The sequence below is a fragment of the Ptychodera flava genome, chromosome 9, assembly GCF_041260155.1.
Source record: "Ptychodera flava strain L36383 chromosome 9, AS_Pfla_20210202, whole genome shotgun sequence".
Lineage (NCBI taxonomy): Eukaryota > Metazoa > Hemichordata > Enteropneusta > Ptychoderidae > Ptychodera > Ptychodera flava.
The window spans coordinates 16519389-16535005 of NC_091936.1; the positions used below are offsets into that span (position 1 = coordinate 16519389).

At 37.1% G+C, this 15617-nt stretch overlaps 1 protein-coding gene across 1 annotated transcript in view; it reads left to right on the forward strand.

The window, feature by feature from the left end:
• LOC139140153 (vacuolar protein sorting-associated protein 41 homolog) overlaps positions 1 to 15617 on the forward strand; it is a 70512-nt gene that overhangs the window by 41238 nt on the left and 13657 nt on the right. Inside the window, exons 8-13 of the mRNA XM_070709209.1 lie at positions 1861 to 2010; positions 3972 to 4038; positions 6396 to 6493; positions 8904 to 9152; positions 12846 to 12964; positions 14058 to 14232. Of these exons, the coding sequence (XP_070565310.1) occupies positions 1861 to 2010; positions 3972 to 4038; positions 6396 to 6493; positions 8904 to 9152; positions 12846 to 12964; positions 14058 to 14232 (858 nt within the window). The remainder of the gene's footprint in view (positions 1 to 1860; positions 2011 to 3971; positions 4039 to 6395; positions 6494 to 8903; positions 9153 to 12845; positions 12965 to 14057; positions 14233 to 15617) is intronic.

Sequence of the window (15617 nt, forward strand, 5' to 3'; positions counted from 1 at the left end):
GTCATATTTCCTTTGTGTTGCATGAATGGCAAGCCTGGTTTGCTCCGTGTCAGTATTTTTTTTGATATTTTACCTCTCATGTCACTGTCAGTCATAGCAATGCAAACAGTGTTTTAATATTTGCAATGCGTATACGGTGTTGAATTTGACAGTATATAGCCACACTCTGTATGATGAAAAGGTTAGTGTTTATGATACACTAGTGTAATTATCATTTGTGGAGTTTGAGTGACCATTTTTCTGACTGACTTTCATTTTTGTACCATTCAGAATTAAAAAAATTGTGTGCACAGTTTTGCAAAAAACCAAAATTGTCCTCAGACGAAGTTTTGCAGACCAGCTTCTTTTTGGCTACATCATATTTTTCTTTTTGTTATGAAATCAGAAGTGATTCCGTGCAAAGTCTACAATACATTGAGTTCATGCTCCAAAGTTTTATAAAGTGTATTAAAATGGCACGTACTGCACTGTGATACTGAAAACCATCTCCTTTACAATACACGTTTTCTACTCTTATCAAGTGGAAGAAATGTTGTGCTGGCGTAACAACTTGGTACGTCATACAGCTGTATACCCGGTATGCTGTGTCCTATCAAATTGGAGTATCCGCATGATTGATTTGTGTGTCTGATGAGCTGACTTTATTGTGTGACTGTGCTCGGACACATCAAACAAGGATCCTCGGAACTTGGTGAAAAACATAATATTTATGGAGTGTGGCCATCCACGAAACGTGTTACAGTTGAATGACAGTATTAGTGGAGAGAGGTTTTCAGCGGCACTGTCTGCGAAATTTCAAGGAAGAAGATGATAATCCAACTGTTGGACGGCACCGCAGTGCTTATGATCATGTCTCATTTTGTTGAAGCAGAGATACAGGGAACTCTTCCCTGTCTTGCTGGCCCTCCTTGAGAGAACTGGTTGTCTGTGTACGGTGCATGTATAGGCTGTATAGTCAGTGTGAGTGGTGCTTATAAAGTGAGGTGAAATCAAGTGGAAAGGATACACGAAGGGAATTATGGGATTAATCACTTTATTGGCTGTGTTAATAGGGTAGCATCCCCCCCACCAACCTTGACTTTATTGGCTGTGTTAATAGGGTAGCATCCCCCCCCCACTCACCAAACTTGACTGAATCCCCTCATTACAAACATGATGGAAAGCTTTTTTCTCTCACAAATTTAATTTTCCCTGTATCAGCATTTTATTAGGTATCTTTAAGTTTGTTTCCTTCCTTGTGTCTTTTGAGTTTTCACATTCCTCGTAAGTTATTTTCTGTAGCAACGTTAGAGCAACAGATACCTTCATGCAAGCATTTTGGTCGTCTGTTGTCACTCGTTTACTCCAGTGCTCTAGAGCCATAAAACTTTATTAACAGGGAAGTGTCAGAACAGCCAAAAGAATACATGAAACTCTTTTTACATTTATACCGCAAACATGATTTTATAAAAGGCAGGATCTCGGATCAATTTTTACTGTGGAAAATGCTTCCCAATGTCTTTGCAGTATTATACATGTCTGTGTCAGTCTTCTTTCATGTTCAGAATTTAATATATCTAATTTGGTTATTGATTGGTTAAGTAATCATCAGAAGATTAACATTCTTTCAAAATAATGTACTTTAATGCTTTCATCAGAATAAGCCAACTATTCTACTCATAATAGCAGGGATAAAGTGAATTGCACAAACAAGTCACCAACATGAAAACACCTCTAGGTATGATCATAAAAATAATTCGTTTTCGACAAATCTCTCCAATAATGCAGATATTCCTGCAGCACCTGACTTGATCTGAAAATAGAAGTCATTATTGATCTATGCAGGTAGAAAAAAAATAACTAATTTGGTGTATTTTGCAGGGAGTGAAAATCTACGATGTGAGTTCCAAGAGGAGGATCACCTTCATAGCTCGTGATCATGATCCAAGTTTACGACCCGAGATATACCGCTGTCATCTGTGTTGGAGAGATGATATAACATTATTGATTGGTTGGGCAGACAGAATCAAGGTAGAATGTTGTTTGTTTTTTGTGTGTTGATTTTATGGTTCTCGTGACTCCTGGCCGTGAAATGACCTTCATTTGTCAATGAAAATCAATGTCCATGTCAAAAAAGACATTAACTTGGTCTGATTGACGTGAGTCCGTAGTGTACAGGGGTGTAATTTCCATAACGTATAGATATTCACATGTACTCACTGGGACCCATTTCATGAACTCAATTCATCTGGAAAGTGTATTTGAGAAATGACTAGATGAGTAAACATAGCTACTAAGTAGCCCCCAACAGCAGCATCTGTGTCGTTTGATTTTCAGTGTACTTTATTTTCATGTTTTCAGTTTCAAACTAAGGTTATTCTTCAGTACACACTGAGAGATTTTAATCTACCGTTCACTCGTATGAATAATGTATGGAGAAATTTTGGCGTTTAAAAGATCTCAGGTGTGCGACATGCTAAGTGAAAATAACACAAAAACAATGCCATAAACTTACTGTCCTCTATTCACCAAGAAAGTCTAGTAACTATGTGAAAAGAAGCTGTACGGTTTTCGCTAACATGTCAGTTTTTCTGATGATGTGTCAATAAAAATTTGAATTTTTCTGATACGTGAGGGTCTTCCCCAGGATGGTGTTTTAATATCTTATTTATACTATAGTTTACTGGTATTCTCCCCAAGGGCTCTGCTATAAAAAGGTGCATGGGTATGTGCCACGCCAATGGGTCACTTTTTCACAAAAAATATGGTTGATAACAAAGCACATATCCCATGCTTTAGGAACAAAACATCACATACAATAGAATAAAGGTGAAAATTCCCTAAATTTGTCAAACAATTGAATTATACTTACAAAAGGTCATATTTTCATATTTTTCGAATGTACATGGGTAGATGTTTTCAACTTGAGCAGCACACCCCTGGATGAAATATTCAGCGTAACCCCCCAACCCCCGAAACAAACGGGGATAAACTGCTTTTGTACAAATAATGTAGACTAAGTGAGCGTGCTCTTAAATGATATTTTTTGACAGACAAAAATCTAGGGGCATATTCTGCTACTAGGGCTTTAAACTTATCCATCAAAACACTGCAAACAAATCCATTCTCCGTCGGGTATTTTGGTGTCATGATAAACTGTTTCCAAGGCTTTTCTTTACGTGGCAGCCACAAAATGACTTTTTTCTGTTAAAATCTCCCATAAAGTTAACCCTTTCACCCCAGTTCCCTGTATACAGGTCAAACTTTACCATAGAAAACAATGGATTTGGGACAAACCATGGTGGTGAAAGGGTTAAAAAAAAACTACATTTAATCAGTGTGTCTGGCTTTTGGAAAGCGGAGACTTTTGATTAATGTGTAGGTATCCCTGCAAGATAACATCAACTATTTAATGTCTCCTGTGGTTGCTAAGGGCACATCACACAAACAAGATAGCACACAGTTCTTGTTATCAGATAACTGTGTTAAAAAAAAAGAGCCCTGCCGTGTCAGAATGAAAAATTGTTGGTTTTATTGCTGTCATGGGTTTTAAAAAGATTGATTCAAATAATTCGATGTACCATACATTTATGATATGTCCTTCCGAGGTTCGTGATGTCTGCCTGTCTGAAAAGAAAAAGTCTTGAAAATAGTGTTGAACTGTTCAGCCCCCCGATTCCCGGTGAACAGGTCCACAAGCACATTGATAACAATGGGTTTGGGCCAAACCATGGTGGTGAGAGGGTTATAAAAGCCCAAATTGGGGAAACTGTGATGATTTTATCAGGTTTTTGACCGACCCTGGAGATCCTGCATCTGTGGCTTTATGCAGATGTGCCAGAGAGAGAATGTGCGGCCATGCAAGGAATGGGCACAAAACAAATATAGTGTTTGTGAATGATTCGGTGTTTCAACACCATTTGAAATCCACCAGCTTTTTTCAATGGTGTGATGAAATCACATAGTTCTTTTTAACGTTTTGTCTGCTGCAGATTTGTAAAGTGAAGGAGAGAGCTCAGAATGATGCCAGGGATTTACCAAATAGATATGTTGAGATAGGTAGGTTTTGAATTATGTCTGCATTGAATAGGTATTCGTGTATATAAAATCAATATGAATTTGTAGGGTATGTATGTACCGTATATATGTATGTATACATGTGTGCAGGTGTGCATGTATAGTAAGAATTTGTCTGATGCTCGCACAAATGAAACAAACCTGTAGTACAACATGTACTTTGTGCTTGAAATAATTTATATGTTTATACAGACGCGTACATTTCTGGTTGTCATGGTGATCTTTTAATATAGTAGATTTTCTAATTGTTTTTTATCAAAATATTGTTCTCTGAAGTGAGTGCTTGTAAAATTGTATGTTTTTCCATGTTGGTGTTCACACAGTTTTGCTAAAAAACGTTGTAATAGTACCGTAAAATTCAGAGCCGTTGGTTCCCAAAAATATATATCGTACATTTTCACATGGTTTAATTTTTGCAATAGCCCATCACAGAACATGTAGAGACTAGGGCATTGAGAGGAAACAGAGTTTACCTTCAGAATCATGATGCACACCATGTCATGATGTGTTGCGTGTTTGATCTCCTGACAGTTTCTTTCCAGATCAATTTCCTTATACACAGGAAATCAGTGAAGCCGTATGACATCCCACCTAATCTCAGAAAAATAGATTGACATTTTCTACCAAAACTTGCCTGACCAGTGACGCACTCAAGAGTAATATCTTTTCCACCCCCTAGCCCCTGGTGTCATTGCCTATAAATGCAAAGCCTTATAAAAGCAGCAAGGCCCAAGGTCTTCATATGGATGCAAATATCAAAACTTTCGCACTGCATTAACAAAATATTGGAAAGTTTCAATAAAGTGTAATGCATACGTTACTCAAGGTATACTGATTAATTTTGTGACTTTTGTGAAACATGTAATTATTCTAGTAATATGCTAAGATAGTAGACAGCATGATAAAAGTGAGAGGTTTCTTCAGATTTTGGTGATATTCAGTATTGCACTTTTCTATACATGGGGACATAAATAACGTCTGCTGAATTTATCTACGTTTGTGGAATGACGACTGCCTTGATGTCAAAGCATCCGATGACATCAGCATGATTTGGAAGAATATTAAAGAGCCAAAATGCTAACTTTGATGATTCTTTTCATTATTTATATTTTGTATATCTATTACAAGCTCTTATTCCACTCTCAAAAGAAAGTTGAAACACCCACTAGCTTGTCAACATACATGTATGATGTAGTGTATTATACATGTACATGTATGTTTACTGTTATTGTTGACATATTTGAATTCAAATCTGATTCAGAATTTACTTGTCAACAATAGTGATGCAGTTTACACATGTAAACTGGCTGAGCTGACAATCTGAATACTGTGTATGATCAATGTGCTTTGGGGAGTAAAAGAGAAATTATGGTTGACATTAGAAACAAAAATAGTGAAAAAATCATAAAAAATTACTCAAAAAAAACCCGTCCGCATTACTGGCCCTTTAAGCAGATGTTTTGTTAATCCTTCATGATTGACAAGAGTTTTGGCTTTAGTCTAAAAAATACACAAGCAGAAAAAGTCATGCAGTCAGTGAAGGAATATTTGGCAAAAGGGTGAAATTTGTATGTTCATACGCATGTAGCAGGGAATCCTAACAGAATAAATTGCCTTCATAAAAACAAGGCTGAAACCCTGTGACGTGTGTAAAAGGCTCAGACGTCCTCACAAATGTACAGTGGCTTTCTGTTTGATGACTGTGAGCTGGAAATATGAGGTCTTTTCATGAGAAAGGTTGAACTTCATGTAGAACAAACTCTTTTGCAGGGTTTTGAAAATTCAGAATTGTGACATCAATAATTTAAATTCAATGCAACTATACTATACATCTTGCAAATATACAGGCTATCCAAAATGCTGGGTATATGATTTAGAAATAGCATTTTCCAGTAGTCAGATATTTTCGTGTCAAATCAATGATACATTGAAAGGATGAAAATATGTAAAGGCAGAAGTTTTGAGTGACTGTCTTTTTCTAAATCATCATGGAATAAATGAGTGTGCGTTTGCCAAGAACAGTGGATACATTTGAGAAACAGTTGTCACATTTTATTTTAATACCCAGGGTTTCCATTTCAGGATTGACATAACAGCTACACCTTTGACCCCTGAAGTCAACCAGATCTCTAACCTAATCCCAAAATGAGCCCTTCTTTATAGTTGGTCTGAGTTGACAAGGTTTTCTTTCCGGGTCCACTGTTCTACATACCAGGCAATCAATTGTTCAGTAGACACAAGTACATCAACGATATGTACAAGTGTTTGTGTTGAATTTCATATTAGTCGTACCAACTATGATGTCTTTACTTGTATTTATGTTTTTCCCCTCATGACAGTGTCAATGTTCAAGACAGACTTCTATGTGTGTGGTATTGCTCCACTGGGAGAGAGTCTTGTGATCATGTCATATGTCACAGATGGACCCAAACAAGAGGTAAATAAACAACTCATACAATAATCTCATTAATATTTAAAAAAAAATTTTTTATCAAAAACTCCTCTGTAATTGTAACTTCCAAGGAAAGACCCTGTTCAGATTTGCTGAAATGATGATGAAATTAGCATATGTAAATTTTTGGTCCAATTTTCTGTCAGTGAACATAGAGACGAAGTATATATAGAGTTGCTTGTCAAAACAAGGTTGAATCACCCAACTGGAGGGAGATTGGTTGTTCTTGGCTTGGGAATGTGCATGTGGATGGCAATTTTTTCAAAACATTTTCTTTCTATTTGTTCTTTCATGTTCCAAGTTTTGTGCAGACAGATATAGGTGAAACTTGAATTCTTGTTAAGATCATATTTATGACGTGTGGAAGGTTTTGATCGGAAGAGTTAGATTTAGGCTCAGGAACTCAGGATGGTGCGTTTGAAATCCAGATACATACGTTGACATGACAGGGGCAACGCACTCATATCGGAGGGTGGTGAGTTCAAGACTTGAGCTTGACCTTGGTGGGTGGTGCTGCCAAGCAGAGAACCTCACTGCTCAGTGCTTCTCCCTCACCCTGGAGATAAAAAATAGGTAGCTTGTCACATAATTAGCCATTTGCCCTGGAATGATGAATGGAACAAAATGAAAAATTGAAATAGATAATAAATCTAAGATCCAGGCCGTACCTGTGAACCGTATCAAAAGCACGCATACGCTCAGTTCACAGGTGATGTACCGTGCGTCTGCTTGAACTCATTTTCAATCGCTAATTAGCTATTTATTCATCGTTTATTGAGCGGGATGTCAGATATAAATCTAATTATCATACACGGAACAATTGGATCTGATTGCTAATTTTTTCACTAAGTAGGCGCGTCAAAGAGACCAGACTATCCAGGATTCAGTGCAGACAGACACACTCTATCCAAGTTCATCAATGGCCATTGTCTGTTCACAAACTATTAAATCACCACAAACAGGCTCACCGCTATGATTTATCGTGTTAAGCAAACGTGAGATACAGTTACGTGGGTTTTTTTTATTGATGGTCATCTCTTAGACGGGATTGGTTATATGAAATTGCCTTCCGTGAATTTCAATTGTAGGTTTTTGTGACGGGACAACTGAGCTAATTACAGTCAACTGTGCTGCTGTATTTGAAAAAGCTGAAACCTGAGTTACATTAGATTTTTTTGCAATGTCAGTCAATACTGATATTGATTTAGGATCTGTATGTGATCAAATAACATAGCCGAAACTAAACTTAATGTTTTGAAATAGACGTTGTGTAGTAGATTACATATCTCTGTGGAATTTTTGTTGTATGGAATCTTTATATTTATGGGCTAGTGTGTAAATTTTGTATTATGTAAATCACATGAAAATCATTTTTTACCGCGGTCTTACTTTTCTCATTTGCCTATGATAATTCTTATGATTTACATATGCATGTCATATTTCTTTGTGATACAATCTAATATGGCTGCCAAGTGGCCATTTTGTTCTGACTTTTCAAAGCCACCCAACTATTGCATAAATTTTGCTTAATTTAACTAATTCCATTCTTACTTGGTACAACAATAATGTTCATCTACATCAATATGAGGTTTATTCAGTCTCAAGCCTTTTTCTTGATATGCTTTGACCTATTTCACCTCACCATGATTTCTGTCAGTGGTTTCAAAATTTTATTAACCCTTTGAGCACCAAATTCAATTTTGCCGCCTTTATAAAATGTAACCAAGACATTTTTTTCACATTTTTTCCAAAATTTTGTCCAAAAACTGTGGCCAATGAAAAGTAATGTCCATTTGGTCTAAAATTGTCAAAAAAATTACAAAGGCTTCATAAAAATTGATAAAATTTTGCACCAAAATTTTGGCGGGAAAATTTACAGCACTCAAAGGGTTAACCAAGTAGGGACTATGGCATTTACAAATGACTTCTACGAGTGTCTAATACGTGTTATTATTATTACAAATTTGTCATCATGAATTGAAATATAAAATGACAGAGTTATGACAATGTGAAAAAATCTGTTACTGTAATACTTTGCTAAAAAGATTGGCTTTTGTACTGACATCTCAGAAAGTTTTTACTAAGGTTTGTGACGTGATAGGCATTTCAATGCGTCAATTTGACGTAAGGACTTTAAATCTTTCATTTTGAATTCAGTAGCATACATGTATATTAACCAACTAACCAACCAATCCAACTAAGGATTTGGAAAAATTCCTTTCTCCAATTTTACATTAGTAAAATAATAATAAGGTGTAGAGAAAAATGTCGAAATCTCTTCACCAGTAGACCACACCACGCCATTTGATTGCAAAAGCACAAACTTAATGTCTAAAATACAGATTCAAAAGGCAACGAAAAATATTACAAACATTTCCCTCTCATTGACTTCCAGGATGAGAAGGAGGGTGCCAGACGGCCTCAGTTGCGGATTATCGACCCAAAGATGGACGACTTTGAGGAAATTTCATGCGACGCCCTCTCAATACGGGGCTTCCACGAGTACAGACCCAATGATTATCATCTGGAACACATTGAGGAGGAGAATCTGTTCTACATCGTTAGTCCAAAGGACGTGGTTGTCGCCAAACCTAGGGACTTGGATGATCATATCACTTGGTTGATGGAGCATGAAATGTTTCAGGTGTGAACGGACTTATCAACTTCATTTTCCGTGTTTTGCTGATGCTTGTTGCGAGTGACATGTCATGGCTGTTAGGTTTAAAGGCACATGAGCTGCAACTTTTGACATTATTTTCATGATTTTATATTTAGATTAAAATTAGTTCATAGAAATGTTCTTACTCAGAGGTGTTTACTCAAGTATAATTATCCATTGAGTGGGACAGCATGGGGAGGTTTCAGTGAGACAAATAATAAACGGGTGCCGCACCCAAATATGGCCCCCTCCATGCAACTACATGATAAACAGCGTAAATGGTGCATATACACATTTCAATCTTTGAGGCCAAAGTACGAAATAAACATTATTATTATTATTAGTCCCCACGGACACCGTCCGGGGGGACTTATAGGTTTGGTCGTGTCCGTGCGTGTGTGCGTCCGTCCGTCCGTCCGTCCGTGTGTGCGTGCGTGCGTCCGTCCGTCCGTGCGTCCGTCCGTGCCTCCGTCCGTCCGTTCACGCAGATATCTCAGAGATGCCCGAAGCGATTTCATTCAAACTTGGTACAAGGATTACTTCATATGTTATACAGATGCACGTCGATTTGTTTTGTGATACGATCCAATATGGCTGCCAGGCGGCCATTTTATTACGATTTTTTTCATGTACAGAGCCATAATTCAGACATGTTTCAAATGATTTTATTCAAAGTTGGTACAAGGACATTGACCAATGTCATAGATATGCACATCAATTTTTTTGTGATACGATCCAATATGGCCGCCGTGCGGCCATTTTGTTACGATTTTTTCATGTACAGAGCCATAACTCAGGCATATCTCAACCGATTATATTCAAACTTGGTACAAGGACATTGACCTATGTCATACATATGCACATCAATTTGTTTTGTGATACGATCCAATATGGCCGCCAGGCGGCCATTTTATTACGATTTTTCATGTACAGAGCCATAACTCAGGCATGTTTCTACAGATTTTATTCAAAGTTGGTACAAGGATATTGACCAATGTCATAGCTATGCACATCAATTTTTTGTGATACGATCCAATATGGCCGCCGTGCGGCCATTTTGTTACGATTTTTTCATGTACAGAGCCATAACTCAGGCATATCTCAACCAATTTTATTCAAAGTTGGTACAAGGACATCAACCTATGTCATACACATGCACATTGACTTGTTTTGTGATACGATCCAATATGGCCGCCGTGTGGCCATTTTATTACTTTTTTCATGTCCAGAACCATAACTCAGACATGTATCAAGCAAATTTATTCAAAGTTGGTACAAGGAGATTGACCAATGTCATACATATGCAGGTTAATTTGTTTTGTGATACGATCCAATATGGCTGCTGTGCGGCCATTTTGTTATGATTTTTTCATGTACAAAGCCATAACTCAGGCATATTTCAACCAATTTTAATCAAAGTTGGTACAAGGACATTGACCTACCGTATATCATACATATGCACATTGATTTGTTTTGTGATTCGATCCATTATGGCCACCATGTGGCCATTTTATTACGATTTTTTCATGTCCTGAACTACAACTCAGACATGTATCAAGCGAATTTATTCAAAAGTATTTTTATCACAGACCTAATGAAGAGGACTCTATCCTCTCTGAGGACCTGTAATCAAAGCACCCATTAACAAGTGGGGACTGTGTCATCAACGATGACTTGTTATTATTATTATTATTATTATATTACATTTGAATCTTTACAAATACAACATGATGCAACCCATCCACTGAAAGGACGGGAAAGGGATTTACTCCACTTTGACGAAAAATTCTCTGTTTTTCTGCAAAATTTTGAAAATGGCAGGAAATTTAAAATGAACAAAACCCTGTTCAATTTCTTGCCTATTCTGCCACAAGAAAACATTGTTGAGGCACAGTTAATGTCATACCATTCAATTTGTAGCTTGCAATGAATATCTCAGAAAGTTGGAGGTACCTTTAGGTTGGACAAATTTCGCAGGGTTGCAGCTCATGGGCCTTTCAGGTAACATGGGCCTGGAAACTGAAAGATATAAATGTTTGCTCAAACTTCCACAAAGGAAACTTTGGACCATTTTCTTTCAATAATCTAGATTGAAATCAGGGGTCACTTTGGAAAATTTGGCATCAGAGCAACACACTATCAAATTGAATGTTTTAAAATAGTGCTGATTGCAAATGACATCATTTTCTCTCATTAATATGCATAAATAAATATTTGTCTGCAGTTTCAACAGAAACGATGAAAACAAAACCTGCTAGTGTTACAATGACTATTAAAAGTCACACTAATTCGTATGAAGTTTTAGCTCAGACTACAAGCTGCAAAACAGCCGCACATACAACAACAAAATTTGTCAGGATTTCAGAAGTGTGCGTGTGCAGCTATATTTAGTAACAAACCTGAAATTGCGACAAATGCTATTCAAAATGACTGTGTAGATGTGTAGAAGTGTAGACGTGATAGTTCCAGACATGCCTAGTGCCAAGACAAGATAGTGCAACTCAAGGTGATCAGTGCAGAGACATAGTTTTAGAACATTGACCACATGACATCATAGAAATGTAAATACACGGAGTATACAGTATGTCAAAAAAGATTCAGCTGGTGATGTGGTGCAGCTTTGAAGGTTATATCTGATTGGTAGATTTATCATTATTTTCAGAAACTTAGGGAGTCTTAAACCATGGTTATTCTCTACGTGGCTGTTTTGAAATATTAAGTTAATATGAACAATAGTTTTCAGCCAACCAATTGGCTGAAAGCTTCTGAGAAGCTACACATAAGCCCAGATTCAGCAACACCAAATACAAGCAAAAACTTACATCTGATTGAGAAATCAGTAAAAGAAAAAAACACAGCTTCACACCTTGTTTGTATAGATTTTTAACTCGTTGCTACATGGAGTACAGTTGTTCTTAAAATGCATGTAACAAAGTACATGTATGCACCTTGTAATTTTGATTAACATTTTATCTGAAAACTTAGTGTCAGTCAAAAACAATGGAGAGTTTGATTAAAACCCACTTTTGAATTAGCTGTGTTATTCATGGCAATTTTTACGGAAATTCACTTCAGTGGAATCAAGTTTGACTAATTTCAACCCTTTTTCTGCCAAATCATGGTTCAGGACCGAAAAATAATATCAAAAAGATATTGGAGTGGTATGAATTTTCCATGAAGTGAAATACATGTGTGAATTGCATTTAGTATTGCTCATAAAAATAGCATGAAACAGGACTCTGTGTAAATAATGACAATTAAATGACCCCAGCTGAATTCCCCAACATGATTGCTTTTTTTTTCTAGGAGGTGTAATATATTGTTCAATCAGTATTTTATGATGGGATTTTTCCTTCAAAGAAGCCTTCACCATCCTGAAGCCAAAAGCGATCGTATTTTATTTTTCTGTAGTGATTGGGAGACTGTAACGTGACCTCAGTGTGCGGGTTCCCACAGTCATCAATACGTAAGAAATTTTAGAAGTAAATTTTCCACAGAGGCATTCTCATCACTGTCTGAGTCTGACCCCGGAAAACAGCCGCAGAGCAGGTAATTCAAGTCTCTGCCATCGTGCACCTTGGAATCAACAGATTTAGCAGATGATAGGAGATTTAGGGGAGGGGAAATAAGCGTTATTACCGACCGGACTAATTGACTCCGGTGTTCCCTTTTTTTCAGGAAGCGCTGGCTGACGCCGAAGCCAACAGCAGACTGTTAAAACGGCATGATTTGCTGGAAATCGGAAGATCTTATCTGAACTACTTATTGGACGAACAGAAATATGATGAGGCAGCCAGGTACATTAATTGCCCCCGTTTGGTAGCCCCTTAGGGCAAGGCAATAATGCGGTCGGTTTCTGACTCAGAGCGGAAGTTTTTTCTTAGCGATGATGGTGTTTTTTGAATGTCGGTGTGATGAAACTTGCCGATAGCACTAATGATTGAACAAAATGCCATGCCCCAGATAAAAACAAAATATTTGGTTGAACAACTTTGACCTATATGATCTCCTTTATCGGCAAAAGATCAGAATTATTCTGACATTCAAAGAAGTGTTAAAAAGCAAGGATTCATTTATATTCTGCAAGCAGTGTGCTTTTAACTTGGATAAATTTGATTTAGTAAAGGAAAAGTAAGTTTTTACACAGCTAATAAAATGGAGTAAATTATCCTCCATAATGATTTTTAATGAACTTTATTAGTCATACAATTCCTACTCTGGATGCAAGTAAATTTCTGTCTCTATGCTTGCTAGTTCTTAAATCTCACCCCAGGAAAAGTAAGTTTCTATGGCCAACTGTCGCTGTTATATTCTGGTGACTTGACTGAGTTCCACAAGAAATTTTAAAATTCTGATTATGTATACATGCTGTGTAAGCAATCTTTGGTGTTTATGCTGGACATGAGAAGACTCACAAATAATACTGGATATGGAAAACCAAACTCTGTACTGAAGTACATCTATTGTGCTGTTTCCAGACTTTGGTCTTTTCGCAACAAAGAGAAACAAAAGTCACAAACCATGAAATGGTTTCAATTTATTTTTTGTTGTTGACTGGCAATGTTTAAAATAATTAGTCAGCTATATCAACTCAAATACTGCTGTGTACCTCTTATCCATTCGGTCCATTTGACTGACCATCCTTACAGAAGCTTTCTTGGGAATTTTGAAATCCTGCATGCGCATGCGGGCATTTGGTATGTCCATTTAAGTTTCACAGATAGGGCATGATTTAGAACAATGAATATTTACCATCAATTATGATAACTTGATTTCCATACTAACACTATCCCATTAATACACTTTGCTAAAATGATTACATGATATACTGTAACTTAGACATTATCAGATGATCTTTCACATAAAGTCATTCTTGTTTTGTTCTCTTAGGCAATGTGTCAAGGTCCTTGGGAAGAACAAGGAACTCTGGGAGAATGAAGTCTTCAAATTTGCTAAAATTCATCAGCTGAAGGCAATCGCTCCGTACGTACCACGTGGCGACATGAGACTTAGTCAAGCTATATATGAAATGATCCTCAATGACTATTTGCAGACAGATTATGAGGTAAAATTATATGCTGGTATTTTGACAAAGCTGTCTTCTTCAAAAATTTCTACCTGTGTTTGCTAGAGAAATTATGGCAATTAGCGGGTAACCAGGACGTTTCCAAAGTTTCACTGAGATTGCAGAAAGTTTACTTGAAATCACAACGACTATCAGCGACTTCCAGCTTGTATGAGCTGACTGGCAGCCTATTAAGAAATTCACATCTTCAAGGCAGGCCTTACATTATAGATGTGTGCAAGCTTTAAGACAGAGAAACCCTAAAAGTTATCATGGTCACCGGCAATATTGTTTAAATCGTGTCCATCTCATTCAGCATCCTTGAAGATACACTCTACAGGTCTTGTTTTCCGTGTTCATTACAATCCAGGCATGATCTTGATTAATGCTCCGTTCTTCAACTACTTCCCCTCAGCGTGATTGGCTGATGAAATAAATGGGTTCATTGAACTATTTTGATGTTCATTAGAATACTCAATGAAAGTGTAGGTGGCAGCCTCTCTCTCTCACAAGACAAGCCAATTATGTTGCCTACCAGCATCTCTTCTGTAAAACTCCTAACATAATGAGCTTTTAATTATGTGAAACAGCTCACTGCGTTCTATTACTACTAACATGTACAGCTTCCAAGTACAGTAATATCATGAAGAGGCAAAAGCCGGTTATCCAATTATTCTCTCATATCAGTTCAAACATTCAAAGCTGTAAGGTGTATAGTGTTTTGAACGCTGCATGTCAATAAAATTTTGCTGTTGTGTATCAGAGATAGGAAATGAAGCAGACGGTGAAAGTAAAATAATAGTTAATTTGAATATTCTTCTATATGCAGTACAATATCTTACAGTAAGGGTTTGCCTTAGAGAAGAGGAAGCGTAGTTGGTCAGATCAAACAGGGAGTGTTTTCCCACACATAAAAAACACATGTATGGTAGCGTTTGAAATTCATCAGGGAAATTAGTTTTATTAGAGTACGTGTAGCTCTTTATGCAAAACTTTGTCAGTTATGAAAGCAGGTTGTGCAAAGTGAGTCAGTCTAGGCACGAATTCATTCCTGTATTTCCCTTCCTCTGGCTTCTTCCCTTACCCAATGGACTCATCCAGATTTTAAGGAATGTACCTGCCTGTCCCTTTCCAGCACAGTGGCTTACCTGTAACCTTCAGTAAATTGAACTAGTCCCAGTGACAATGGCCTATGCAAATCGTAGCATGACTCAAACTTCAAACGCAGGAAGCAACTGACAAATTTATCGTCCACTTTGTGTACCTTGATTTTTTAATTCCGCGACCTTGGGAGAGGATTGTCCATTTCAGGCTTTTAATATTCATCACAGGACCCGTGATTGAATCATAATGATTTACCCTGTAGGAAGTGAAATGCCAAGCTC